General features: G+C 41.2%; 1 protein-coding gene across 7 annotated transcripts in view; it reads left to right on the top strand.

Annotated features, from left to right (window-relative positions):
- Positions 1-5,013: 5,013 nt before the first annotated feature.
- LOC105452140 (calcium-transporting ATPase sarcoplasmic/endoplasmic reticulum type) overlaps positions 5,014-27,618 on the top strand; it is a 44,785-nt gene continuing 22,180 nt past the window's right edge. For 4 of the 7 annotated variants that reach the window (XM_011693010.1, XM_011693011.1, XM_011693004.1 and 1 more), the window contains exons 1-2: positions 5,014-5,317; positions 14,353-14,544. In XM_011693010.1, the coding sequence (XP_011691312.1) occupies positions 14,427-14,544 (118 nt within the window). In that variant the 5' untranslated portion in view covers positions 5,014-5,317; positions 14,353-14,426. Of the gene's footprint in view, positions 5,318-9,152; positions 9,365-12,646; positions 12,671-12,708; positions 13,322-14,352; positions 14,545-27,618 lie in introns of those variants that run through there. The other 3 variants (XM_011693005.1, XM_011693008.1, XM_011693007.1) reach the window with 3 other exon arrangements.

Here is a 27,618-nt window from a genome sequence, read left to right as displayed (position 1 = left end):
TCTGCGCTTTAGTTCTGAATAAATGATAACATTCTGCACAATCCTTATTACTCAAACTATATGAGAAGAGCATATTCGTCAAAATCAGTTCTTTAACTTTTTGCTACTATTGTAGGTACCAAACATCCTTAAGTGTTAAAAATTAAAAGACGTTGTAAGAAACAATTTATTCGGGAAATCATACATTCTCCAAAAGAAGGTACTCTTTTATTAGTTTATTATATTGTATAATCTTCGTATAGAATTTGTTTCCTTCTTTTTGCGGCAAAGTTTCTTTTAGTTCTATAATTTTATTTTTGGTGATACTTTCACGTGATAACGTTAATCGATATTCTAGATGCTTGTCTAAATTAGTGTCAGTTCCAAGGAACACAAATACATTTTATGAATAAAACAATCGAGCGGTAATTACTCATGCATGTATCGAATCGACGGAAACATATGATCGAGAGATGAGCGGCAGGCGATTCATTAGTCTGTCAGTATTTGAACTCACATTTTAGAATACGTTTTGATCGATCGCCTGTTTGTCTGACAGGTGGCTTCATCACGGCTGTTTAGCAGTTCATTTATAAAAATCGTTATAAATAAATACGACTCTTTGTGCCGTCATCGGCGCGTGCCTCGTAATGCTCTTCGGCACTCTTTTTTTTTCTCTTTCTCTCTCGCTCCTTCTCTTTCATATATGTATATATATATTTAGATTAGCTTTAAAATTCGCGTTAGCGGTGAATAAAGCTCGCCAAAACACATGTTCGGCTTGATAAACTATTATGATGAACGAGGTTTCTGACCATATTGTCGCTATAAAAATGGCATAGTTTTCTAGACCGTCAGAATATATAGGCAGCGATATTTGTGCTATAAAAAGAAAAGCTGCTCACTATTCTTCTGCACTCTTTTCGTATATGTATACGTATGTGACATGTGTGTACAACAGCGGGGGGAGGATTCGAACTTGATGAATTATAGATTTTCAAGCAAACGCGAACTTGTGGGTTTTTCTAGCAAAAGTGAGTTTCTAGCAAAAGAAAGGCGTGCCTTATTCCAGTCGATTAAAAAGAGCCGATTAGAAACTTCTGAATTATAAGCTTCGAGCTTTTCTATTTTTACTCGTTCAGTCATTCGGGATAGCTGTTCGTGCTGCACTCTTGTAAGGCACTACCAGCTTCTTCCGGGTTGATGAATCTCGCGCGAATGTGCCGCCGAAGACACGGCGAGCATGGAGAAACGTTTCTAAGGCGCGCTCTAATGATGCTCCGTAATATCGCTACAACCGCGGGCCGTAAGACTTTTACGTAAGACTCTGAGTTTTGGCTAAGAATACGCCGCGCTTTGAACCGCCGGTTCAGAGTAAGCGACGAAGTAACAACGTCTATTTTCGTTTGCTATAATGAGAGAATGCTGATAGCGCGGATGTTTCATGGGGACGGCCGTCTAACAGGTCCCGACAGCTCGGGTCTTTCGACAGGCCGGGGCGGTGATCGTGTTGCGGATTCAAGGACCGCCGCGCCGTCCGTTAGCTTATGGCGCTCACACGCGCCTGTTATTCGATGAGCGATAAATGTATATTTACTTGACTTGATCACGTCTCAGAATGCATTATAATCGATCAAGATGCGTTTCTTGCTCGGCAATTTTATTTCGCAGACTGGAAAAGCATGTGAAAAAACCATCTCGTCTACGTGACATTATAGTAATGTGAGATTTGATATTTGAAAGTTAGTTAGATAAATTAAAAATTCCTATTAATTTGATTAGACATCGATATTCTTGACGCTATCAATCAGTAAAGAGAGAGACACTGACCGAAAGATTTAACGAAAAAATTGCAGGCAACTGATAGGCAAGAATTCGTTACATTTAGCGCTTTTGCGAAATTTATACAATTGGCGCGTGTGTAAATTGAAAGAAAAAATAATGTCGTCTATGCAACGAAGAGATTGTAACTAATACATGACGTTATATACGTTCCAATATTGAGAAAACACGACTTGTCTCTGCAAGTATTTTCAGAACACACTGTTACCGAAACGTTAATCGCCAACACCGCACGTCCATCGATGTATTTAAAACAAACGTATTCGAGGCACTAACTTTCGCGATAAAGCGTATATGGCACCGACATGTTTATCCAGCATCCAGAACTGCCCGCTGCTTTGAAGTATATTGCGACGAAGAGTTCTTCTCGGAAAGCGCCCGCCTTTATGACACACTTTTTCGCACTTATCTCCCGATGTCCTCTTGCGATCTATTCTCATCCTCTTGTTTCGCAATAGAAAGGTTTTGACGAGTTTGCCCATGTCAATCTGTTATTAATCGCGAATGCTTCTCATCACGAAGCAGCCGGCAGGCTTATATTTCTTGTATAGTCAATCACCGATTATGAAATGCAGTAGAAGAATAACGTTTTTGTTGTTATTAGAGAAGAATACATTTTAAAATCGTCATACTTTTACGTGGCCAGCATATATTACATGTGTAGTAAGTTTCTGGCTTTTATATATATAAGTAATAAAACGAAATAACCATTTTTATTTTTCAATATAATCCCCTTTATTTTAATACATCAATTTTTGGACCTTAATAATTTTTGCTACTTTTTTTTAGATATTATATTAAACATTATCTGTTAAACATTATAAAAATTGTGATTAATACAGGAATGTAGAATGTAACAGGGAAAATAGGATAAATAACAAAAATTGGTGTATGATCTCTATTATCAGAGATCTCATTATAATTCGCGATATTAATTTTTTCGCAATTTTAAATGAAACCGAGATAGCTCAAGCAAAGCAATTTTGCGCGGCAAGTTACAACAGATCGTGACGTTGTCATTAAACGGCGAAAATTGATACAGTACTTAGCTACTAATATCACGTATATACGGTGCTATTGTCCCCATTATGTTACATTGCAGCCTTGTGCGGCAAGCGGCCCGTGCAACGCGATACCCGGCGTGGCGTGCGCGAGATAACCGGAGGACTTGGCAAATTCGACGAGGCGCACGCAGCGCGAGGGATATCTCACGGGCGCGAAACGCATGCACGGCGGGAATGCGGACGGGCACTCGTACCTACATTAAATGTATTTGGGATTCGAGAAACGGGACGTTGACCCGACTTGTTTCTCCCGTATTCTCTTTCGCATCTCTCAAGGTGTGCTTACATTTGGAGCGTGGCACGCCGTCGCTGCCGGAGGGCACGATAACTCGTTCGTTCGTGCAATGGGCGTGCATTTTCCCGCGCGCGAAAAAAATAAAATAAAATTACGAATCACATATTATAAATCCAACTTTAATTTCTTCAACTCCCTAATAGAAGTGCACTTTTTAATCTACTATCCAATATTCTAACAGCCCATTTATATTAATTAAATTAAATTCTTTTAAAATTTCAGTAATTTAAATTATATAATTAATTTAAACAATTTAAAATCGGTCATCGTATTATTCGTATAATGAACCTTTATGAAAGATAGGATATGATATTTAAAAAAATATATAACATTTTATGTTACACATAAACGTAACAGTAAATGATCTCAAACAGAAATATACGCTATACAGAATATACGCTAATTACTTATTGGAAAACGTACTTGTGTTGTTACGTGTATGTTAGAAATGTAGAGATTAAAAAAAATGATTAGAGAGGATAAAGATGAAAAAAAGGATTAAAATCTGAAAGTATAAAGTACACAAAGTATACAGGACGGTGATGAGAAAAGATCGATCGCTTGCAACGAGCAACCTTGATTACGTTTAGTGCGAAAGATGAAAACGGGATGGCCGAAGAACAAATTTCCCAACAGAATACTCGCGGTGGATTGTCCTCGGAAGATCTGCCTGATATCGCATTTGGATATTCGCCAATCGGCTATTTTCGTTCTTGAAGAAAACGCGAGCCTTGTATAATTCTAATAAGAATAATACTTGAGAGTGCGGTCGGAGCGAAGTTACGTATTTATAGCTGAATCTAAACGCGATTTGGCTTTCTAAAAAGACATTCGAGCGTTTCGGCAATTTTTACTTTGGCATATTTTTTATTTTATCTTTAAGATTCTGGCATGGAATTCTGCAATGGAATGACAAACGTGGGAACTTTTACATGTCGAGAGACAATATTTTTTTAAATGATTTTATCATACCCAACACCGTCATGGACTATTGAAAAAACTTCCTGATTTTATTTGTTTTTTTTTAGGTAATAATAACTAACCAAAAATAACACATTAGTAATCATCTTAAGCGTGAACGAAAATGCATGAGAAAATGATTGAATTTATTTAGAGCGTTTACATACTACCATCTTCTAAGTGTAGATAAAAAATTAGAAAAGTGATCTACAAATTTTAAGAAAAGAAGACTTTTCTGGACTCCAATTATTTACGATATATCATGCATTATGATATATCGTAAATAATTGGAGTCCAGAGAAGTCTTCTTTTCTTGAAATTTGTAGATCGCTTTTCTATAGACGCATGCGTTTATCTATACTCATCCATTTATTCTATAGACGTCCTGTTACTTTAAGAGAAAAGAAAAACGTTTTACCCTGTTATCTTAAGAAAAGAAAAAATATTCCTTCCTTCTCTATTAGCTCCACCCTCTAGGAACCAACCTGTACGGTACGTACAAAGGGCTGCGAAAAAGGAAGCAAAAGGAAGAAACTACTTCGAGGTCACAATTTCCTTTTGCTTGTTCCCTTTGTGGTGGAGGAACCGTTCTCCCGCATAGATCAGCACACTCCGTGCTCCCGATGCGGTCGAAGTACGGTATAATGTTCCTTTACGCGGCGTTTAGATCGCGGACGGCACTGTCTCTCACCTTCTCTTTTCCCCGCATCCCTCTTCCTCCCTTGTCTCTTCGAATCCGAAGGTTAAACGCAAAAAGGCGACGACGACATCCTCGACGGCCGCCGGGGCCACTGGCTTCCGGCCAGAGTTTAGGCTTTCGTCGTCTCGCCACCAGGTAGCGACGGCTACGGACTATTTAAGTGAATTTCGCGGTCGCTCGGCGCTTCGTTTTGTTCAGCAGCGCAGGCGTTGCCCCCTTTTGAATGTTTGTTTGTTTCGATTCCCTTTTGCCGTCGCGCAAACGACTCTCCCGCACGTCGTAGAGGGCCCAGTCGAGAGCGGCGCGTCGACGAACGACGATGCGCACCGAGGAGTAGTGGATCGAAAGATAAAGAAAGGGAGAGAGTAAAAGAAAAAGAGAGAGAGAGAGCAGTGTGAAAGGTTTAACGGGGGTGGTCCACACCCCCCCGCAGCGCTTCCAAGTGCAAAAGTTGAAGGATTGAAGACAGAGGCACTGGTAAGTCCCCTCGCCGCGCGACCATGGTGTGCAGTTGTATAGTGTTCTTCGTGTGACCACGCGCAGTGACGAAGCCTCCGTTTCCGGAGTGGAGAAAACGCGGGAGGAGGGAGCGCAAGTGTTAGTGACACATTGCAGAAGCCAAGAAGGATTAGCCGTGAAGTATCGTATTACTGTCGTGATGAATTTTGATTATCGTGAATAACCTTCCTGGGTTCGCCAGCCGAAAAGGGCCGAGTTGGAGAACGCAGCTCTATGGTGAAAATTGCAAAATTTTGCGCGTCGCACATTCGGAACGTAATCGCGCGGAGACTCGGAAATTCGTAAACGCGGTAGTGGTTAACAGAAAGTTGCTTTCGCCTTGGCGGCGGCTCTATTATTTTTAAATAGCTAGCCAGACGAGAGGTGTCTCCAGAGCCCTAAAGTGAATCTCGGCTGTTATAGAATTTTGCATGTTAATTCTGGACGTCCTTCGTTTCCTTTATCACGCAATATTTAGATTTAGAAATTTAGGAACTGCGTGTTTGCAAACACAGAGAATAACTCTTGAGAACAGAATAACTCTTGTCACTTTATACTATAGAAAAATATATTTAAAATTTCATGAATTACAAGTATAAAAGTCATATGATTTATCGAGAAAATCTGTACGTTTCCGTTATAAATCGTGCGATTTTTACATTTGTTGTTCGCGTCATAATTTTATGCAGTAATTTATACTTTTTTTTACAATGTAGAATAGAAACATGATTTCTCATTAAATAGCTTGAACAATATTTTTAAATGGATAACAAGAACAAGAATTATTTTAGAGTATAGGTTTTCAAAGCAGAATATTTCAATAAGCGCGTGTAAAAATATGTGAATTATTGGAACTAGAGAAGATGATTTACCAATTTGTATATTTGACGTAAATGTGTTTTTTTCGTGATTTTATTTTTACATAAAAATTGTGTATTTTATCGAGATAGTTACGCTACAAGACATTAGAGAATTTCAATGAATATTTTATAAGCGGATGATATTTTTTATATCGCATTTGAAAATAATTGCGAAGCTGACAAAGTTGAATTATAGAAAATATGTGTTATTATTTAGAGAAACACCATCATATAAAAATCTAAAGATTATTTATACAATGTTATTAAACTCGGCGCTTTATCTTATCTTATTGTTAGATAAACAGAAAAGTTATTCGTAATGAATAATTGCGTAATGGAAATTACGCTGAAACGAGCGGCACGAGCTCCGATTCTGTTGCATTACATATGCGTTATTTCAATGCGTTGGCAATGTAGATACGCGGTTGCATAATAAGTGCTCGCGGAGCGAAATTCGCGGATTAAAAGCACGCCGTTTCGTGGGAAATAAAATATTTTAACGCGCCGTAACGTTCGCGCCGGAAAGTTCGCGCACGCATAAAACAAACTCGGCGCGTGCATTGAGAAAGTCAATAAAAACACCCCATAAAACCCTAATGTCCCCGATTACGCGTGGAAACCGCGGTGGAAACCCACGTCGGCTTTTTGTCGACGAGCAGCAGCAGCGCGTATTACGCGACCTATAATAACTAGAGCCAAGAATTCATTTTAGTTTTTGTAGGTCACGCCGCGCCACATCCGCGCGCGCTCGCGTAAAACAATTTTCGCGGGCCGTGGAAATTATCTCGACGTTGACGACGTCGCGGTAATTTGTGCAATCCTAAACTATAATTAAACGCCGGTAAACGCCATTATATAAAACATCGGCCGCGGCGAAATGCGCGCAGTGAGGGAGGACAGTAGATAAAAGTAAAAATACAAATTCGCACATTAATAAGAAATGGCACGTGTCTACAGAGGAAATACGTGCGTTCAGCTTGTTACACATTAAGCTTTCGCTCTATTGCTAAACGGGCATTTTTAACGTTTTTAACCCCAGTGAGATTTACGCTTAAATGCTAAAACTTTAATGCACCGCACGGACAGATATCATCCGTTTTTTTTCTCTCGCATTCCTCCAGTAACTCGCGCCCCGCGAGTAATTTCTGGTCGCTCGTTATGCGCGACGCTATTTATAAAAATTTCAAAGGCATTCTGTTATCTTTGGCGATGGGTCCGCGAGCAGAAATGCGTAATGGATGATTTCATATCGGATGGTGTCGTATGGGAATGCGTTAATGCGTCGGTCGTTCGTAATAGTCGACTATCGAATACGCGTTTTATGCGCCCGCATTGCCAATACTGCCATATGGTACCACGTCACAATAGCATAAAATAGATATATCGACATTGCGCCATTAATATTACAGGAAATGATCTGTCGAGCGATGACTAAGTCGAGTCAATATATTGCAGTTAGCTTCTTCATAAAGTAGTCGCGGAATTTTCTCACTTAAGGAACCGTGAATAGCATAATTCAACCAATTTTAGAAACGTGATGTACTAAAGGAGCTTTTAATTAATTTCACAGTCGATTTTAATTCAGCTGCGATCCATACGGATAACAAAAAAAATCGATTTTCTTTAAAAATGTAGCACCGATTTTTCGTCATTATTTCATATCGCTGAATTTTGAATACTCCCGAAGGAGATTTATCTTGCTCTAAAAAAAGAATTCGGACTCAATCAATCGAGACACGTTCGTTTACGAACCGAATTATTTAGCGTAGCTGGGACAGGTGCGCGACTTTTTACACAAACACGAGAAGATAATGCGATTTCTTACGGGACTGGACAATCCAACAGAACGGATTACCTCCTCCCGCGTATTTATTATACGTGAGGCATTCGTCACATATAACGGCGACCTCTACTTGTTTGCCAACAAGCGCAGTACGTTTCTTATCCTTATGGCCCGTCCAACATGTTGCATCTCTCGCGTCTTCAAATAGATTCCACCAGTCCACTCACTCAAATCGTGACCACAGGGTCTGCTTCTCCCAGCTGCGCTTTTCGCGCTTTCGGTGCTTAAAATGGAACAAATGTATACTTGTGTCTCGACAGAGAATCCAGCCCTTGTTATGTAAAGGGATTCAAGCGTAACTTATTTGATAGTTTGGAATTTCAGACAATACCACATATATCTATCTTTCGTCACTCCTCTGATATTGAAAGTATTCTTTGAGGCTTAAAAATATTTCAATTTATTAAAAAGATTTTAATTTTGCGCAAACACCGCTCACATATTTATTTCGTGTTTTGTAGAGTTAATTCTGTGCTGCGATATTATGCATTTAAATTGCAGAGCTGAATTCGTGAATATCCCCACATTTTTCGCCGCGGTCTAAATAATTCATTATTTCAATAATATTTTAATTCAGAATGTTCATATGTCTCGATACTTTTCATTAAAAGCTTGAAGTCGACGCACCCTTTGACTTATACAATTAGATGAAAGTTGAATAATCATACACAGTCTCATACAACCTTGACAAAGAAAGTAAAAATTCAGCAACTTGAATATTTTATTTATAAAATAGAAATCCAAAAGAAGATAAACTCTTTTGAGGGAAAAAATTCAATTTGTGATTAACGAAGTCAAAACGATATACAGACTGTATGTCTTATAATTAAGATATTTTAAGGATAAAAAGAAACGTAACGTTTTTTCAAAATTCTCACCCCGCAGTATAAATCCGTTCCTAAACGAACCGAGAATCGAGAAACTACCCCAAGAGCGTCACATAGTCCTTGGCAGGACGCGCGGGGCGGCGGCGAAAGGGGAGGAAGCGATGCCGGAGATCGGGAGAGCGGCAGTTCCCCGAGCTTGATCTCTGCCAAAATAATTAGGAAGCCGTCGTCGAAGACGTGCTAAAAACGTTCGCTCGGGCGCGCGCGATTTGGCCGGCTAGTCGCGTCCCGGGCGCTCGAGCGAGCTGGTCGTCCGGACAGTGTCCTCGGACAGAGAGCAGTCCGCAGCGGAGTGTTGCCGTGGTGCCGCAGTACCGCGCGACCGGTCGCCGAGTCCGTGCCGTATCGCGCGGCGTAGGTTGATTCTGCCCTTCGGCTTTCCGAGGCCGATCTGGCGTGAGAGAGATTGCGACCCGGGATAACCAGCGACGAGAGGGTTAGTTTTGCCATCTCTCCGCGATTTCTCGAGCCTCAACCGCGATATTCGGGCTTTCGCCCTGTAAAACGAAGGAAAAGCTCCCTCCTCCCATTCTGTTTATCGTAACACTAACAACATGATGTAATTGGTATAATTGATGTAACAGCGATTTGTGAATAATCCAGTGAAATCGTCAAATTGATCGCACTGCAATTGTTTGAAATCAAAAAGTATAGCTTTGTAAAAAAAAAAAAAAATAAGGAGTCCACTGAGATCCATTTCGATTCTTGCCGTTCACGCACTGATCTGTCACAACATAATAGCGGTTTTAAAACCTCGAAGAGGAATTTAACGAATGCTTGAGAGAAAGAGAGAGAAGCTTCAAATCTGTACTTAATCATGTCGAAGAGTTTAATTAAAAATACTCTGACTCAGTGTCTTTAATTTAAAACGCGCGCCATCCCGAAAATTAATCCTGTCCGCGTCGGAAGCAAAAGCAAACGTCGAAAAAAAAATTAATGAAAGATTTCCACGGATCCCGTGATTGCTATAGGATTGAGTCGTTTCGATTACGTCGTTTTGGATTTGTGTGTTAAGTCGTGGAATGTGAATAGGGGATCCCATAGGAGCGCCCGTATATGTGACGTGTGTAATTAACCGCTTGTCAGCATTTTAACGGAATTGTTTCGCTCTGACCGCATTTTCCGCACGAGGAAGTTGACGTGCGATGATTACGGGGGGTGTACCGTGGGAATTGGATACGACGTGTTTAATTAATCACTCGTCGGCACACTTCGGCGCGCTCTTCGCTCCCGAACGTGTTATCTCGAATTCGCGAAACGGATGATCAATATATATATATATATATATATATATATATGTCGAATAGCTGAGCGGGACCCCTTATGGGAATTACACGTAATCTTCCGCTGACATTCGCAAACACTTAAGGCTCGATATCTAAGGGAATACGCTGTGGGAATCACGCTTTGATACGTGCAGTTAAATATTGTTTTCCCCAATTGATCGCGTCGCCTTAATTTAAAAATTTTAATTGACGGAAACATTTCCGAGGAAAATAATAAAAAAATATTCGCATGACTTGCGAATATCTTCGCTCGTTAACAGTTTTAACGTATGCGCGTGTCGTAGTCGATTGTGTTATCTCGGTGGCGCAAACTTGCACGGAAAATTAACAGAAAATTACGGGAGATTATGAATGTTGCGATATTTTCAAGCTTCAAGCTTTTGTAAAAAAAAAACCAACTTTTGTATCTAAAAAAAAAAACGCAGTTTTAGTTGTCGGAAAGACTTATCGCAGTGCGCTGGGATCCGCGGCACCACCATGCGACCCATGTTATAAATCCCTCCGCATAACGAGCAAACATCCCTGGGATTTTGTGTGTGTATGTGTGTGTGTCTAGAGTCCAAAGATGAAAATCCAAGGGGTATATAAAATACATCTAAACAATGTCCGAAATATCCGACGGGCTTTTAGACGCATTTCAGACATCTCTTGGAGCCACGCCAGCGAGATCTTCGGGCGCTCCTCGAGTTCCGACCGTGTCGAATTTGCGAGTTATTAGGGAAAGTTAATAACGTCCAATGATTAGCGGGGCAATGAAGAGCACCCGGATAGAGTCACCAAGTCGCGAAAGTTACATCAGGCGGATGCGTTTAGCCGTTCGCCAGCGTGTGCCCATGTAGATGTCTCGTGGAAAATCCGAGGCAGAGGAATTTCGCGGGACGTGTCGAGAGCCATATGAAAATGACCTTGAGAATAAAAGCTCACCGAGCTGGCTGGCGAAGCTCGTCGGATAGATTCAAAGATCGCGTGTGTTTGAGTTTTCAGATGACTCGAAACAATTAATCTACTCCGACTCTTCCCTCGACAAGGTCGAACCGCTTGAAATTAATCATCCTCTCGAACTTGAATTTCGAAATCGCGTTCGATCGCGCGTATTCAAACGAGAGAAGTTTGAAATTCAATTGAAGGGAATGTGTATCTTGGGGCAACGGGAAAACTCACCCCTGGGTTTCTTTTCCTGTTCAATCATCCCCGCACTTCTGACGCAATTCGTCGTTCCAGCGAGCCCGTTGCTCTACCCTCCCAGACTTGTTTATACCGCGGGGATATAAATAATAACTTCATCGTGTGTCACGCCGGTATTAATAATGCGGCCCGTTTCGCTTGGGATTGAATTAACATTTCATTTCTCGGCGAAATGAGATATTCAAATCCGTCACTCTGGTACCGAAGTCAAAAACCAGCTGGATCGCGTCGCGCACGTTACGTACGTGTACCTATGCGTAAGAGATTCGAAATAGATTCGAAATAAAAAAATAAAAAAATAAAAAAAAAAGATAAGAACTAGCGGAAATGCGTGTTTTCGAAAACCTCGGTTATCGCGAAGCGACGATCTCCGCGGCGCGAGCGAGACGTACATACATATACGTTCGCTCGGTCACACTCTCCTTCGCGGAGGATTTCGCGCGGCGCGCTTCGCGAAGCGGCAATTAACGGCGAGCGGGTTGAGGATTCAGCGCGGCAAGTATACGGTCCGTCGGTCAACAGTCGACGGCCCGCCCGTCGCCGGCCGACGGTCGCGATTACGTAAGGGGAAACACGTCGCGGACGGTCCCGTCACCGGACGGGCGTCTTAAAATACGCGCCAAGGAAATAGCCTAGCAGAAGCCTGAAAATAGCCGCACCGCGTCACGCGGCCGCTCGGCCAATGGCGTCGCTCCACATGCTCGCTGTCGGCGAGACGCGCGGCGCGGCGACGCGTGTCGCCGCGAAACGGGCCGCCGTCGCCGCCGCGCCGCGGAACGCCGCTCGCCGGCGAAACGTAACGCGCCTCGCGAAAGCGGTACACGATCATCCGCGGTAGTCCCGACCGTTCCGGAAACAGCCCGTCGGTGCGTCCCGTGGGCGCCGATTAATTGCTAGTCGAACGATCGACCGCGGCCGCGACTCGCGGCGGGAACGCAATCCGGCGGCCGCCGCGGCGGCGCGCCCGTCATCCGGCGCAGGCGCCGCCGCCAGGTGGCGCTGACGCTCGCGCGATGATTCGCCCGATTCGCCGTGTCAGTCTCGCGGAAGCGGAGGTCAGGTTGGCACAAGTTGCAGTCGCGCTGGTCACACACATCGTGTTCCGGGGAAAATGACGTGCGTCCCGTGCATCCGCGCCTCGTGATAGCTCTCCTCGCGCGTGCAGCGATTCGCAGCAACAACGGCGGCAACAGCAGCAGCAGTAGCCAGCGGTAGTAGTAGCAGCAGCAGCAGCAGCAACAGCACCACCCGTAGTACCCCGTCGTTCGTCGGCACGTTTTTCCTCCTTTTCCTCCCTTCGCGTGCGCGCGCGCGAGCGAGAGAGAGAGAGAGACGGGCTGCGCGTTATTCGCGAGAGTGAAACGTGAAGTTCGGAGCAAGTCCGTCGTGGATAAGCACGCGCGCCGCCGCCACCGCCGCCGCCGTCGCCGTCGCTGCGCGGCTAACCTAAATATTCGGCGGCCGTAACATAATTTTCTCTCTCTCTCTCTCTCTCCTCTTTCCTTCATTCCCTCTCTTCCTCTCCTTTCGTCTCCTCTCTCTCTCTCTCTCTCTCGCTCTCTCTTTCTTTTGCTGTCCCCTCCCCGCCTATAGTTTCTCTTTTCCCGTCTCCCTCACTCGCCGTTGACACGTCGTCATCAACGGGCAAGTCGTGTCCGTCGCACGTCAACGAGAGTCACGAACCTCGGCGAGGATACCGTAGCGCGCCCGCGAGTGCATGTCGCGCGGACACGTCGCGCTCCGAGCAGAAGTGAGTCGAAACCGCGGTGGTGTGCGCGCCGCGCTTCTTCCGTCGTCCTCGTTCCCGTCGCCGTCGCCGTCGTCGCCGTCGGCCCGTCACGCGGACCTACCGTCGCGTTTCGTAATTTCGCACGGAGGTGGAGCACCGTGGGACAATCCCCTGCGTCTCGACGACACCTTCGGTAGTTGGAGTTTATTTTACTTCTTTTTCTCTCTGTATCTCTCTCTCTTTCTCTATCTCTCGCTTCTCCCATCGCGTCCGTTTCCGCAGCACTTACGTGGTACGCGTGGATGAATTTACGTGGCCGAATTCCCGGCAGTTTCTCCAATCGCATCTTTGGTAGTTTTTTTGTCAGGACACGTCGCGTGGATTGGCGTCAAAGCCCCTTCTTCCCTCGGAAGCTCCTTTCAGTTGAATATAATGCGTGACGGAATATATTCTCGAAAGAAATATCGCGATAAAGGGTTATCGTTAAGAAGTAATTTTCTACTTCTTGAAGATCGAAAATTTATATAAGTTCAGAGAAGTACAATTTCCCCTTGATTCGTGTTAAACATAACTTATTTCTTGAACCTTTATATTCAGACTTTTATATTCTTACTAGGATAAAAAATATTGAAAGAAGCTTAGAAATTTTTGTTTATTTGTAAAACATAACATTTACGAGATAGCCGGATAATTAAAGAATATAACTTTAAAATTTAGAATTAACTTAGACCTTGCTTAGATATGCAACTCAATTCGTTATTTTTATCTGTTTGAAATCATCGTATTTCATCATCAGAAATGCTACATAATAAATTGTTTTAGAAGTAATTGCCAATAGATAAGAAAAATTTAACATGGATATTTTTTAAGATTATTTTTTGTCTCATGACTTGGCATTTTGAAAACAGATGAAAATAATGTATGCTTTACACATTCGACAACCTTGAACACGGCATAGACTTATTGTGTTAGAATAGTTCCTTTAACAGCAGTCATTAGTTTAATCAGTTTTTCAGTCACTTCACTCACAAAGTGAATGAGCTTCTACTCATAAAAAAGCTCGCTGATTGTATAATTTGTGCTACTTTTTTACTCGCTCGAAATTTATTTACATTGAAGTAATTCTTTAAACGGCGGTATTCCAGCTGCTCTGTTATTCCCTGTGCTATTTTCAATGCGGCGTAGCAAACGTTTTGTCTAACAAATAATTATGTTTATTTTCAGAAATTGTTAGTGTGAATGAACGTACGCGATCACTGAGAGGATAACACTGGTGAAGCATCCACGAAGCAGTAACCATGGAGGACGGCCATGTTAAAACTGTAGACGAAGTGATAAATTACTTTAACGTCGATCCTGACCAGGGACTGAGTCCTGATCAAGTCAAGAGGAACCAGGAGAAGTATGGTCTCAACGGTGAGTAATTAGTCTTTCTTTCTTCGTACATCTGGATTTTCGGAGCCTTTGATATAGATTCGCTCGTGTTGGTGTATCTGTCGATTGGGCGATTTATATTCGTTCAAAAAGCGCATACATTTCTCTCAATGTTATGTCACAAATTAAATATACACAGTAAAATATTTATGAAAACTATTCGCGCTTAAATTAGGAATTAGGTCGATTAATAAAATAAAATCAAACGGTGAAAGGAAGCCGTGTATTTTTATTGTTCGCTCCGTCATGTGGAAGGGGATCAGATCTCTTTAATATGCAATGTAGTCGTACGTGAACTTTACAAGGTGTTTTCGAGTTATCGCCATTCCAGTTTGTTCCTTTCAAGTTTACCTTCCTTATCTACGCCGAATCGACCGTACTTTTACAACTTAATCTACTCCGCGATTAAATTTCAAATTAACCTATCGCCACTGGGTGCACTTTAAAACTTGTACAAACGCGAAGCTTTTTATTGTCAGTTAGCAACGCGATTCTTCGATCGCATTCGCATTTGATCGAGAAGGAGAAGAAATTGACCTTACGGAGATTACCTCGAGGAATCTGGAGAGGAAAGGCGCGGTGTGGCGGCCGCGGGGTGCCATGTAGTTATTTGCGCGTTATTATACGCGTAACACGCGCTCGAGCACGGAAGCGATATCGTGGCGCTCGCGGAAATAACGCGCGTCTATTCGCCCGTCGCGGTGCGCGGGTAAAAGTGCCCTTATCAGCTCGATACGTCGCCATGTGTGCATACATGCGTGTATACGTGTGCATGTGTGTACGTGTATCACGCGTGTTGGCTCGTCCCCACCATCGCACGGGGGCTACCACCGCCAGCTACCGTCGCCTCCTCCGTACACGTGTTCGGAGAGCCGTGATTTTCTCTCAATGATGATTACGCGCATGTGTCGTCTCTCTGATTCCGACCGCAGGATCGTCCTCGTTTTCCGCTCGTCGGTTACACACCCGAAACGCTACATAGGCCGCGGGCGTGTAAAAAGTCTACAATGGGAGTAATATGGTGTATAGTAAAACATATGTCGTAAGAATTAATCAGTCATAACCGAATACGAGGAGAATCGACTATATGACTGGTCAATTTCTTACAGTTTACGATTTACTACATTATATTACTTCCATTGTAAATGGAAGTCCTTAAAGAGTATCCTTTTGTCCGCATAAATCTATAGAGACTCGAAATGAGAAATTATTATAATTGGCGAGAAATTACTCAGGATCATCTCCGATCGGTATCTCGGATGATAGTAGTTTATCGAAATACCTCTCGTATATAGCCACGTGTTTATCAGGGGATTTTGCCTATCTCTATATTTCAATATGAGAGAGATTAAATTATCCGAACGCGCGCGTATACAGTTACTTATATGTGTGGGGTCCCAATTTTCCACGTGTGTCACTTCATTTCGAACGAGTCTGCTTATGACGTGTGTATCTGTCGATGGTTTACAATAATGTAATCGGGGGACGTTTAAATCATCGACATTCCAATTTCCGTCGCAGACAAACCGCCTGATCGAATCTCGCACATATATGTATTTTGGGAAGCGCTACCAATTATGCTGACGTCGAAGATTCAATCGCGCTTGAGAAATAATAATTCTTTCGCGATAGCGTAAGTCGTAACTTAATCCCTCCCCGATAACGCGACTAATTAACACGTCAATCAACGGCCGTGACAAGTATATTGTTGATAAAAGACTTATTATTTTAATAAACTTATCACTATATACACATATAATTTTTACTTGACCTAAAAGTTATAAAAACTCAATTTAGAATGATAGCGCGTGGATCATGTCAATAATAATATCCGCAAAAATTCAATGTGCGATAAAAATTTCGCGAAATACATATATGCATTCATCATGAGATTACGAGAGAGTGCGTTACGTTCAGATAAATTTTTTTTTCTTTTTTTCTTTTCTTTTCCTAAGAGATTAACATTGTGTCGTATAAATAGCTTTAAATAAAAATAGAAAATAAGAATAGAACGGAGGCTACAAATTTTATAGAAATCGCTTTATAATCCCGTCGGTTCAATACAAAATACAATTTTTCATTTTGTTTTGCACGTTACAAATTATAAATCTACACACGGCTATGTGTGCCTCCGATTATTCTTAGCTCCGCCAAGAACAAGAAGTGCTGTAGAGAGTATATTTTTGATCGAATACCGATAGATTCTGCGGTCGAGTTAAATTAGGATTGAAGCAACACCGTTGATTGAGCGAAATGTCGACACGTAACCGTTGCAACCCTCGCTTTGTAACTTCTGTTGATTTAACGGCTGCAAAATTAATCCCTCGGTGATCGCGCGGGCGATGAGGAAGTTGGAGAAGCGCGCACGTGTTTCGAACGGTTTATTTTCGCATAACGCGCTGGTTAGCGCTCGTCGAAATACCGGACGTTCGCCCCCTTCCTTCCTTCGCTCGATCCCGAGGAGACCGAGATTCTACCTCGAGAATCTGATGAGATGAATTATCGGCGCAATTACTGTCTTATGCGATACGCTTATCTGCACTTCCGAGATTTCCATGAAAGAAAAGGCGAGTCTCGAGAGAGCTCATTTCATCTTGAATCAAGAGATCTCGTATATATGGAAGTAAAACAAAATAAAAATTGAACGTTATTGCTCTCTAGACTTTAATCCCGATTGTCTCATCTCCGCCGAGCGAGAATTGCAAGATCGGAAAAGAATAAGAGGAGAAAAGGAGTGACAGAGTTACTCCGCGTTACGCGAGAATGTTTATTAGTTCTAACGCAGTTCGCGTGTGCGGCGTGTCGATTGAATCCATCCGTCTTGGGGAAGTGCATCTAATCGCGCGCACGTGCGACGTGCCCGGCCCGGCCGGGGATTTCGGGGCTATTCGCGTGTATACATAATACGCGGTAAACATTACGCGAGGGATTACGGCGGAGCTACAAAATAGGCGCGAGTGTGCGCGACGAAGTATCGTCTTTCGTTTACGAAAATAAAATACAGCGAGCAACAAGTCCGCCCGCGTTGGAATCTTATAGTTGGACGTTATCTGGCCGCGTGTCCCGCCGCTATTTTGACGCTCCCCCGAAGCGGTTCCGAATCTTCGACGTGTGTGATACAATTTTAAATAACACGTGGGTATTCCCTTTTCCGGCACCTTCCTTTCCGCACCTGTGGATTTTTCTCGACCGAAATACGATCAGGAAGATCCTCGTGATTGTAAATTGTTAGCCTCTACAAGAGGCGTCTACAATGAGACTTAAGATTTAAGATTTAAAAAAATTGACCAATCACAATCGATTAATTCTTCTCACGTGAGATGATTGGTCAGTTTTTCTTAAATCTTAAGTCTCATTGTAAACGCCGTTTTAGGCATCCGTGAGACGGTCAGTTAAAAAATTTTATTGGTGTACACTTGAGATTGAACGATCAGTTTGATACGACGGACTCGTCGCAGGGGCTCGTATAGACAGCTTGTAATCCAGAACTCGTCAATGTTTCGATTTTTTTCTCGTAGTATTGGTATAAGTTTTCAGAATACTGAAGTCCAGGAAAAAGTCCGGTAGTTCTATTGACGACACGTTCCGAGATATATTAATCATACAGAATAGGCTGTGTGCGACTATAATTACGACTATAATCGCTGTATTTTATTTTCGCGGCAACGCGAGTCCTGCAAAGATATAGTGCTCGATAATTGATGATCATGACGATTATTTACAAACTTGAAGCAAACTCGTTTTTATGCATAGTAACATGATTAATTATATGTTTGTAAATGCGTCAAAATGTCCTATAATAAAGACATATAATAAAATACTCCTTCCTCGGTAGATGATCAAATCTTCCCTAATATTGGCCATTATAAAAATTGTCATCATATTATCGTATATTACTATCGTATTACTCAATTCTGAGAACGCTATGAAGTCTCATGAGTCGTTATTAACTGGCTTTTAGTCTTCGATCGAATAATCGATACGGAGTGCTAGCACATTTGTTACGTATAGGATATTGAATAATAGAATAGCATCTTATATGCAGCGCGAAATTAATTACATCGATACATTTTGTATCACAGATATGCCGAGTTAGTTAGTTAAACTACCTTAGGTTTAATCTCAAAAATTATTAGCTGGACGAGAGACCGAGCGCGATAGGTGCGTAACACTTTAAGGTTCAGATCGATCCGCTAATACCGGAACCGTGCCGCTGTGTTGCGAGTTTGATGGATAGCGTAACTCAATTGCGCGTGGCCGAGCGTTGCGTTTGGCAGGCTGCATGTAGCCTGATGGCCGACGCTAATTGCATCAAGAAGAACAAAAAACGTAATTTCATTTAGGATAAAAATCCCGATTCGGTCTCCCTTGATTGCGAAGATTTGGAAGCATCAGCTTAATAAAAACGCAGTATTTGAAAAATTGGAGCGCGAAGCTTACTTTCATCAAGTAAAAGGTCTTGTTACAATCGATTATTATTACATTGTATATATCACGAGAAGGTTTAACTCTTGCGTTAATTTAAATTTTAATGAAGGAATGGAAACGTTAATTAAAGATCCCACGTAAAAGTGAAAGATAAAATTGGGAAGGAAGAACTTCGCAGGCGAAAAAAAGATGACGATGATTTCGCGTATGATGTTTGAAATTGAGAAATTAAAGAGACTTTATATTGCTTATTTTTATACACTTTTAAAGATAAAATTAGAAATTAAAAGTATAATTAATCGGTGATACGTTTTTTTTTTTTTTACATTGACGTACATACAAAAGGGGTTTTTGACATCTGCCTTTCAGATAGTGCTTTTACGGAGACTTTTGTTATGATTTCCATTGGATAAGTATATAAACGCAGGCAGACTTTGCACGCATTATGATAAACGGATATCGTTGCGTAACGCAGATGAGGCCGTCTAAATTGCAATAAATGCTTTATTTAATATGTACGCGTTGTCTCTGTTATTTCCCATTATTGCCGTATGCGCTCAGAGAGAATTTTGTATCATTACATAATATTCTAATAATACGAAATTACAAATATTTATTATCGATAAATTTCATTAATATATATTTTATATATGTTTGTTTATGAGAAACAAAAATCTATTTGTTCATGCGAATTTTTAATATCCTTTCCCGGCAATTTTCGCAGAAATATTAAGTAACGAGCGAACAAGGCGGAAAGAAATTTCCTTCAAGGAAGAAAGAGAATTAAAAATACGATAGTGCGCACTATTATCAAATCATTTATATCAGGAATACACTTCTGCGTATTAACAAGCTTCCATTACAAGGTAATTGCGGCGCGCAGATTTTCATGCGAATTCATTTAACGCAAGCTTAATCAACAATTATAATAATATGTCGTTATCAAGTACTTTTTTAAAACTGTAATTGGTTTTACGTTTTTGAATCGTTTGTTCCTTTGTGCTCTTTTCTCCAGTTACGGATAATCGTGGAAAATTTTATTTTCAGAAGCCCGGTTATCAGCAGTATGAATCACTTCAGAACTGATTAAACTGATAGAGCGCATTATTTCAAGATTCCCGTTGTTTAGTGTATTCTTATTTGCATGTTAAAGTGACGCGGTTTATCAGTTCAGTATAAATCAGTCTTCCGTACGATTTTCCGTGAGAAAGAACCGTCTCTCGAGTCGAACTAATCGGTCCAGGAAATTATCTACATAAATACTACGCGCACGCAATTGACGTCCGCGATCAGCATCTTAGGAGATTCATATCGATGACGTCAATTCGTATCGGATTATATGATTCGTATTTTTCGCAGGAAAAACGCAAACGGACGTCAGTATATGCGCGCGCGATATTCGGTGAACGTTATCGTGTTGTACGCGTACATACGTGTATCGCGACCGGTTTACTCTTGTTTGCACCCGCGCGTTCAAAGGTAAACAAATTGTAGGTAGTTACACAGAGCGATCTCGCTAACTCGCTTTTATCAAGATGCGGCTGGAGGAGAATTCCTCGACGAATATAATCGCGCGGTAGACCGCACGCTACGACGATAAAATGTCGTCGCCCACATAAATTTGCATTACATCAGCTTGGACGCGAGAAGAAGCTCCCCGAGACCGAGAACTCGACCACTACTATAATGCAATCGTCCGCACCAAGTGCAATAAATACCAAGGGTAAACCCGCTGGGCAAAAATTTCCATTCACACTAATTCCCGCGTATACTCGCGTCTATCTTAAAATCGTATTTTCGAATCCCAATCACTCGGTATCGATTTTCTCTCTTCTTAGTACGCAACTCATAATACAAGTTTCAATATATCAGAGATAAAGGACGCACATTTAATAAAAATACAGGTATTGCGTGATCATTAGATTTATTGTTAAAAAATGTAATTGCTTTATTTGTTAAAAAAAATGTAATTGACGTTATATGAAACAAGTGCTCTTTTGGATAACGTAAGCTCGAGTAAATTGTTCCGGTGCTCACCGGATAAAATATCATTTATGATAACGATATCGTTTGTTGTCACAAATTGAATGAACTTTTAATAAATCTACTTACAATTAGTTGTACAGTGAAAATTACTTATAGTCGTTCTGTCATATTTGTGAAGCACGAATTTGTCTTCACACACTGATAATTCTTTTATTTATTTTTGCTTCGTTCGCGAATACTTCATTCACATACGTTCGATTCAGATTCCACGAGATACGTCCGCTCGGCATCCACGAGGCTAAAGTTCGTTCGCAGCGTGCGTTTCCTTATCTTTTTAGGTCAAGGATTAATTACTGATTCAGCAATATTCATAATTGAAGAAAAGCTCGTTTGTATCTTCTATGTGTATGAGAATTTTGTTAGTTTTTGGTACCTTTGAAATTTATCATATCGCATCGAGGCTTTAGCAATTAAAAGGGGAATCCGAAGAGAGTTAAGCGACTCATTGATATAATGTGAATAGTCAGATTTAGAAAGACGTGACGATTTGCGATCAGGTGATACAGATTATAGATTATGGAAATAGAGCGATTAATAATTTTATCAGTTATAATCCTTTGTAGTAAGCAATTATTCTATATCAGTGCTACACTAAGTAGCGTAAGAAAGTAGTGGCGCTTTGTAACCGGACTGAAAGCTCCGAGAGCTGTATTCCATTTGGATTTAATCCGCCTCGCGGCAAAAGCGTCCGACACGTGCCTTTGCACGGTGTTTAATTGCATTCCTTAACGTCCTCGGGCTCTGTGTGTGTTCCGACGTGCTCTCGCGCTCTCCGCGAATCCGCGCGTGAGGGACACCTGACGTGGACGACTCTTAGCGTAAGCAACCACGTCAGAGCAAACGTCGTTGGCCGATTCATTATTAATGCGCTGACTGCGAAGAGACGTTTTCATCGTGGCGCCTTCCTTCGCCTCGCGATCACGCGATCGCGTACGAAGGCCGAGGTGCATTATGAGGATATAAGTACAGAATGGCGCTGAAGTTCAATCTTTGCGGGCGTATTCTCTAATTCTTCCTCAACTTTTATTTCTTTTTCATCACTTAAATATTCGATATATATATATATATATATATATATATATATAATATATGTATATACGTATATAAAAGAGAATTGTTTCTTGTTTCTTATTTTTAGCGTTTGAAAAATTGTTTTATCTTCTCCAATCTCATCATTATGTCGAAAATACCATTTTAAATGTAATTTCATTGCTTATCATTAAATCTTAATTCGTAACTCTAAATTTTCTGCTTTGAAGAAAATTACTTCTTCAGTTCTCGATTATTAGCTCGTAGTCATTTTAATTCGCACTATTATTGCAAGGATAAAAGAAGATGGAATTGCATAATTTACGATGGGAGGAATAATTTTTCATTCCTTATTTTAACGTTTAAAAAATATCTTCTCTAATCTCATATTTCGAATGTAATTTTACACCTATGTGTTTAACTCGTGATGTAACTCTAAAAATTTTCTTCTTTAAAGACTCTCGATTATCAGACACTTTTCTATGCTGTCACTCGTAATCAATTCAATTTCCGTTATTGTATTATCGACAAGAATACTAAAAATGATAAAAGATGGAATTACATAATTAGGCATAAGAATAAGTCGTAGATTGCATAATGATTCACGTCACGTCTTACTCGAGCTTCGTAAATAGCCGCGACGGGCAGGCGGCTGCAAAAATCGCTCGGCGTTTAATAAATCGCTTAATAAATTGTACATGTGTGGTGAAATTGCATTAGGAGTTGACGCGGCTGAGTGAGGTTAATTCGTTTTAAGGTCGCACTTTAAAGTCGCGGCGTGCCGTGATAATTTAAGCGCGCTTGGGCGCATTGTACCCGCTTCGATATCACTTCATGCGATTATCCATTTAATTAATTTATTCTCGATCGACCTTCGTGTCCCTACGGCCGAACGTTTACTATCCATTACTATTCTTCAACGTTGATACTTTCTTTATTACGTCATCCATCCATTTGCGATTGCGATTTCTCGCGTTGCATGACACATGTTTAAAGACCACAACGAACAATTCGAAACAAATTTCTGCGAACCTTATGATTCAATTATGATGGTATAATTGATTAACATTTATTTTAAAAACAATCAGAATGTTAAAAACATCTTGAAAAACATGTCACAGAAAAGTTTCAACGCATTACATTAATTAAAACGAGCTGATTAAGGAGTGCAGTTGCCTTGTCATGATGATTGCACTTCGATGCGTAATGGTAATTAAAACAGTGAATTTTAATTAAAACGCATGTCAAAACGATGTTTAATTTAATTTAAATTTCAAGACATAAAGAACTTTGAAAATATATAAGAAATTATTATTTTTTTTAAATTATCAGAAAGCTTAGAATTTAGCATTTAAGCTCATACAATTCGTAGAGAAAAATATGCATAAGATACGCATTCATAATCAAGTCTTGGAGCCAAGTCTTACCAAGTCTCATTCGGCATACTCCCATTATTTACTTTCCACACTTGCGGACCAGGGCAAAATGTGTTAAAAAGAAAACCTAGAACCGATGCAAATAGGTGCGAAGGAGATAACATACAAGGCTAAGGCTATACGCGGTTAACGAAGCCTTCGGCGAAAACTTCCAGCGGAAACTCGCAAACGCCAGTGTATAGTTTACTTTGGTCTCGTCGAGCGCTATCGCCAACTAGTCGCCATCGCTAACCAATCGATACTAGAAAACTTCCACTCTTTCTGTTTCTTAACAGGAAAAACAAGACTCGCGGGGCAGTCGAGAATCTCATTGCCGCGGAAATGCAAACTTAAACGCTGCGAAAAAGATTCGAGCGTTTAACGAGCGGTCTTGTAATTTTCTTGCAGTAATTTAAAAAAAATGACCTTACAATTTCCTCGGCACTTTAACTCTTTCCGTCGTTTAGGTTTTCGATAAAGCCGCAGCTTCGCTTAACAGATTTGTGAAATGTGGATTTCTACCCTGTTATCTTTCAAGTTTTCCTAAGACGGCAGTTGTGTACACGAGAAACATATTTTGCGAACACATTATGCCAAACTCGATGCGAAATTCAATTTTATTTTTCTTTAATGCCAAGTTTGGGACTTTGTTTACCTAGTTTACATGACACTATGCGCAAAACAGTCTAAATATACCCGAATTTTCGTACGTGCACAATACTGACTTCTCAGGAAAATAACACGTCACGTGTTCTATTACTGCAATAACAATAATAAAAGATCTTTTCAATTTTCTTTGCGGCGACGACATGCATGACACGGAGTTGCATTTTTTACGAATTAGTATTTTTTTTTTTTTTTGGCAGTATTTATATCCGAATCTTTGAAATGACATATTCACGCGTATTTGCGAGGCGAATTTAGCGAAAATATTAAGGACATCCGAACGCGAGGCAATCGAGAGTTTTTTCCGCCGCGGTATGAGTGGTCGAGTCGAGTGTGCTCAAACAATATTGTTTTATCTTCTCTCTGCACTCGAGTGTCGCCGTATGACACACAAATAAGCACTCGACATACACGTGTATTAACGCTATGCTCGTTCGTGCACGTAATGAGGTTTCGTTTCTCATCGCAAACACACAGTTGCAGATTAGTTTCACGGATGACCTTAGGCGTGGAAATTTCGTATCGCGCGCTCATCTATTTCACGTATACGACGGAATTTATCGTCCGTCCGCTATCAGCTGCGTAATTAGTCTTGATATTAAGTTGTCGCGCAGGTGACAAATGGAGTGAGTGGAGAAAGAAAGGAAATTATCTTATGATATTATTTATTTATCGCTATTAACATGCGAAACGCTTTGTAGGCTGATTATTTTGCACGTTTTCTCATCTTTCACTTATCTCCTGTCGACGTCAATATTCTTATATTTTTTTTCTTTTTTGAATTGACTGACGCGTGTATGTTTAATTGATCGCATTCCGTGCAAGATTGATGCGACATAGAGTTCACTGCATTTATTGAAGATTCCTTTTAACGTTTTGTCGCAATGCATCTTTATACGACGTATATATTTTCGCATGGAAAGATCTTCAAAGATCTTCGCTATACACGTTTCCAATGAAGCGTGATATTTGACGTTCTGTTTGCACAGAAATCAGGCTCCCTCTAAATCGTCCGTGTTGCGCGATTTCTCCTGAAACCCCCACGGACCCGTGATCTGCTCCGGAACTTATATTCGCTTATACTTACTCGCTCACACACGAATCGCGCGTCCCGACGTAAGTTCGCCCCGGCTAAAGTTAGCACGCGGCACGCGGAGCGCGGAGCCGGCGAACGTGTGTCGTTCAATGCACGACGACGGCGGATTTGTTTGTCGCGCGTTTCTATCGGCTTTGTGCGGCCGTTCACTGTCGCGTGATAATCCGTAGCCCTGACGCTCTCTCTCGCATATACGGCGCGCGGGGGAAGGAGAAAAACTCCCGGCTTTTTCTCCTCCCCTCTCTCGCACACCCTTCCTTTTCCCTCACACCTGTTCCCTCGATCGTGCCTCGATCGCGCCGCATTTGCTTCCGCCCGGCGGTGACGACGCCACCCCATAGTTGACTCTCCCCCGTATACTATGCGTAAAACGCGGTCGATATCTACTCGCCGGAGAGGATCGCGTGTGCACCCAGCTGTCTCCGCGAGAGTATCTTCGACGCTTGTCCTGCAGCATTTAATATTGCATTAGTTTCGTTATCCTTGATCTTAAGTGCCAAATGCAATTATCCAACAGACGGTTGTATGAAAATTTAGTATCGGTTATATTTTGCAGTATTCTTGTGCAGGTCCAATTATACAGCTTATGTGGGATTATTCTACTCCTTTTTTAAAGCGAGATTTGCTATCGAAAATTGATTGTTAGAAGTAATTCTGATACTAGAACTATATCTGTAAAAACATCGTCCCTGCTTTTCTATACCGAAGGTCGATATTTCTTTTTTTTTTTTTTTTTTGCGGTGTCGCTATCACAATCTCGAGTATCAGAATCACGTCTCGATACTAGGTTACCGGATATACTCGCGTACGAATTAACGGATTTCGCGACGGTGCAAATCGATGTGAAATTGAAGCTATTATTCGCGCGACAAACGCTTTCACGCCTGGCTTTGTGCAATGTTCCGAGAATTACATGCGGCCTTTCAGAATCCATCGCTGATGTGCGTTTCACGGGAAGCGACGTGTCCACTGTTGAACACGTCAATCGCGGGACGGCCATTCAAGGAAAATCTATGCGGATCCAGTATACGAATCAATGACTCCCACGTGTCTCTGTTTTTCCTCACGTGTCACTCCGCGCCGTATCGCGAGCAGGCAGGCCGCTCGCGCGTCGATATACAGTCCGCTTTTCCCTATTGCGCGAACCTTCCCGCATTCGTCCTCGATCTCTTCCAACAAAACGTATATCATCTAACGTCATTTATTTCTAAGCAGATGACGCCACTTGATAGAATTCTGACCCTATTTTACGAGGCTAAAGGTGCAAATTCATGAGACGCTCGTTTTAGCGTTAGGACCATGGCATACAGAAAAACTTAAGCAAGATGTAAGCAGTAAAGAAATCAACCTGCTGAATTTTTGGTAGTCACGTTACTTCGACGCTAGCGTCAAAAAAGAAGCTGGATTTTCTCAGCTTTAGCGTCAAAGGCTGTTGTTGTTTTGTTTTGAACATTTTAGAAACGAATGATACGATTGACATTAAACTTGATGTTGCCACTTTTTGTGCAAGCCAACTATGATCACGTAATTTTGACGTTAAAAATGAGCGTCGAACGTCAGCATGAAAAGGCACCTTAAAGGTGCAAATTCATGAGACGCTCGTTTTAGCGTTAAAGCTACGGCACACAGAAAAGCTTAATCAAAACTCAGTAAGACGTAAGCAGTAAAGAAATCAACATGTTGAATTTTTGGCAATCACGTGTGACTTCGACTTTGACGCTAGCGTCAAAAAAAGAAGCTGGATTTTCTCAGCTTCAGCGTCAAAGGCTGTTGTTGTTTTGTTCTGAACATTTTAGATATACGAATTATACGATTGACGTTAAACTTGATATTGCCGCTTTTCGTGCAAGCCAACTATGATCACGTAATTTTGATGCCAAAAATGAGCGTCGAGCGTCAGCATGAAAAGGCACCTTTATCGTTTGCAAGGCCGCGAGGCCGAATAAAACGGCTTTATACACGCTACCTGTTAAATAAATTGTTAACATTACTTAAAAATAGATGAAATAAAAAAGGAAAACATATCAGAAAGAAAGTTTAAAGTCAGTACCCGTGTACATGGGTATTGGTAAAAATAAAAAAACGTCTATTATTTGCTAAACAGTAAAGCCTTGGCTTTTCCGTTTCTTTTTATTCGTCACCTCAAATTTAGATTCATCAGATCTTCGCGACGATCCTGAAAGCGCGAATTTTTCATAACTCGATTAGTTATTTTTAAACGCTTTTGCCATTTTAAAACTATTTTTTTTAATGATGCATTTAATTACAGATCTGTACAAGAAGACATACATACTAATCAAGTAGAGGTGTGCGAATCAAGCATTTGCATGGTCGAATCGAATCGAATCGAATTTTTATAGATCGGAAGAGCACACG

The sequence above is a fragment of the Wasmannia auropunctata genome, unplaced genomic scaffold (genome assembly GCF_000956235.1).
Source record: "Wasmannia auropunctata unplaced genomic scaffold, wasmannia.A_1.0 LD336037.1, whole genome shotgun sequence".
NCBI lineage: Eukaryota > Metazoa > Arthropoda > Insecta > Hymenoptera > Formicidae > Wasmannia > Wasmannia auropunctata.
Note: the sequence above shows the minus strand (reverse complement) of the source record. Positions and strands in the feature narration are given on the sequence as shown.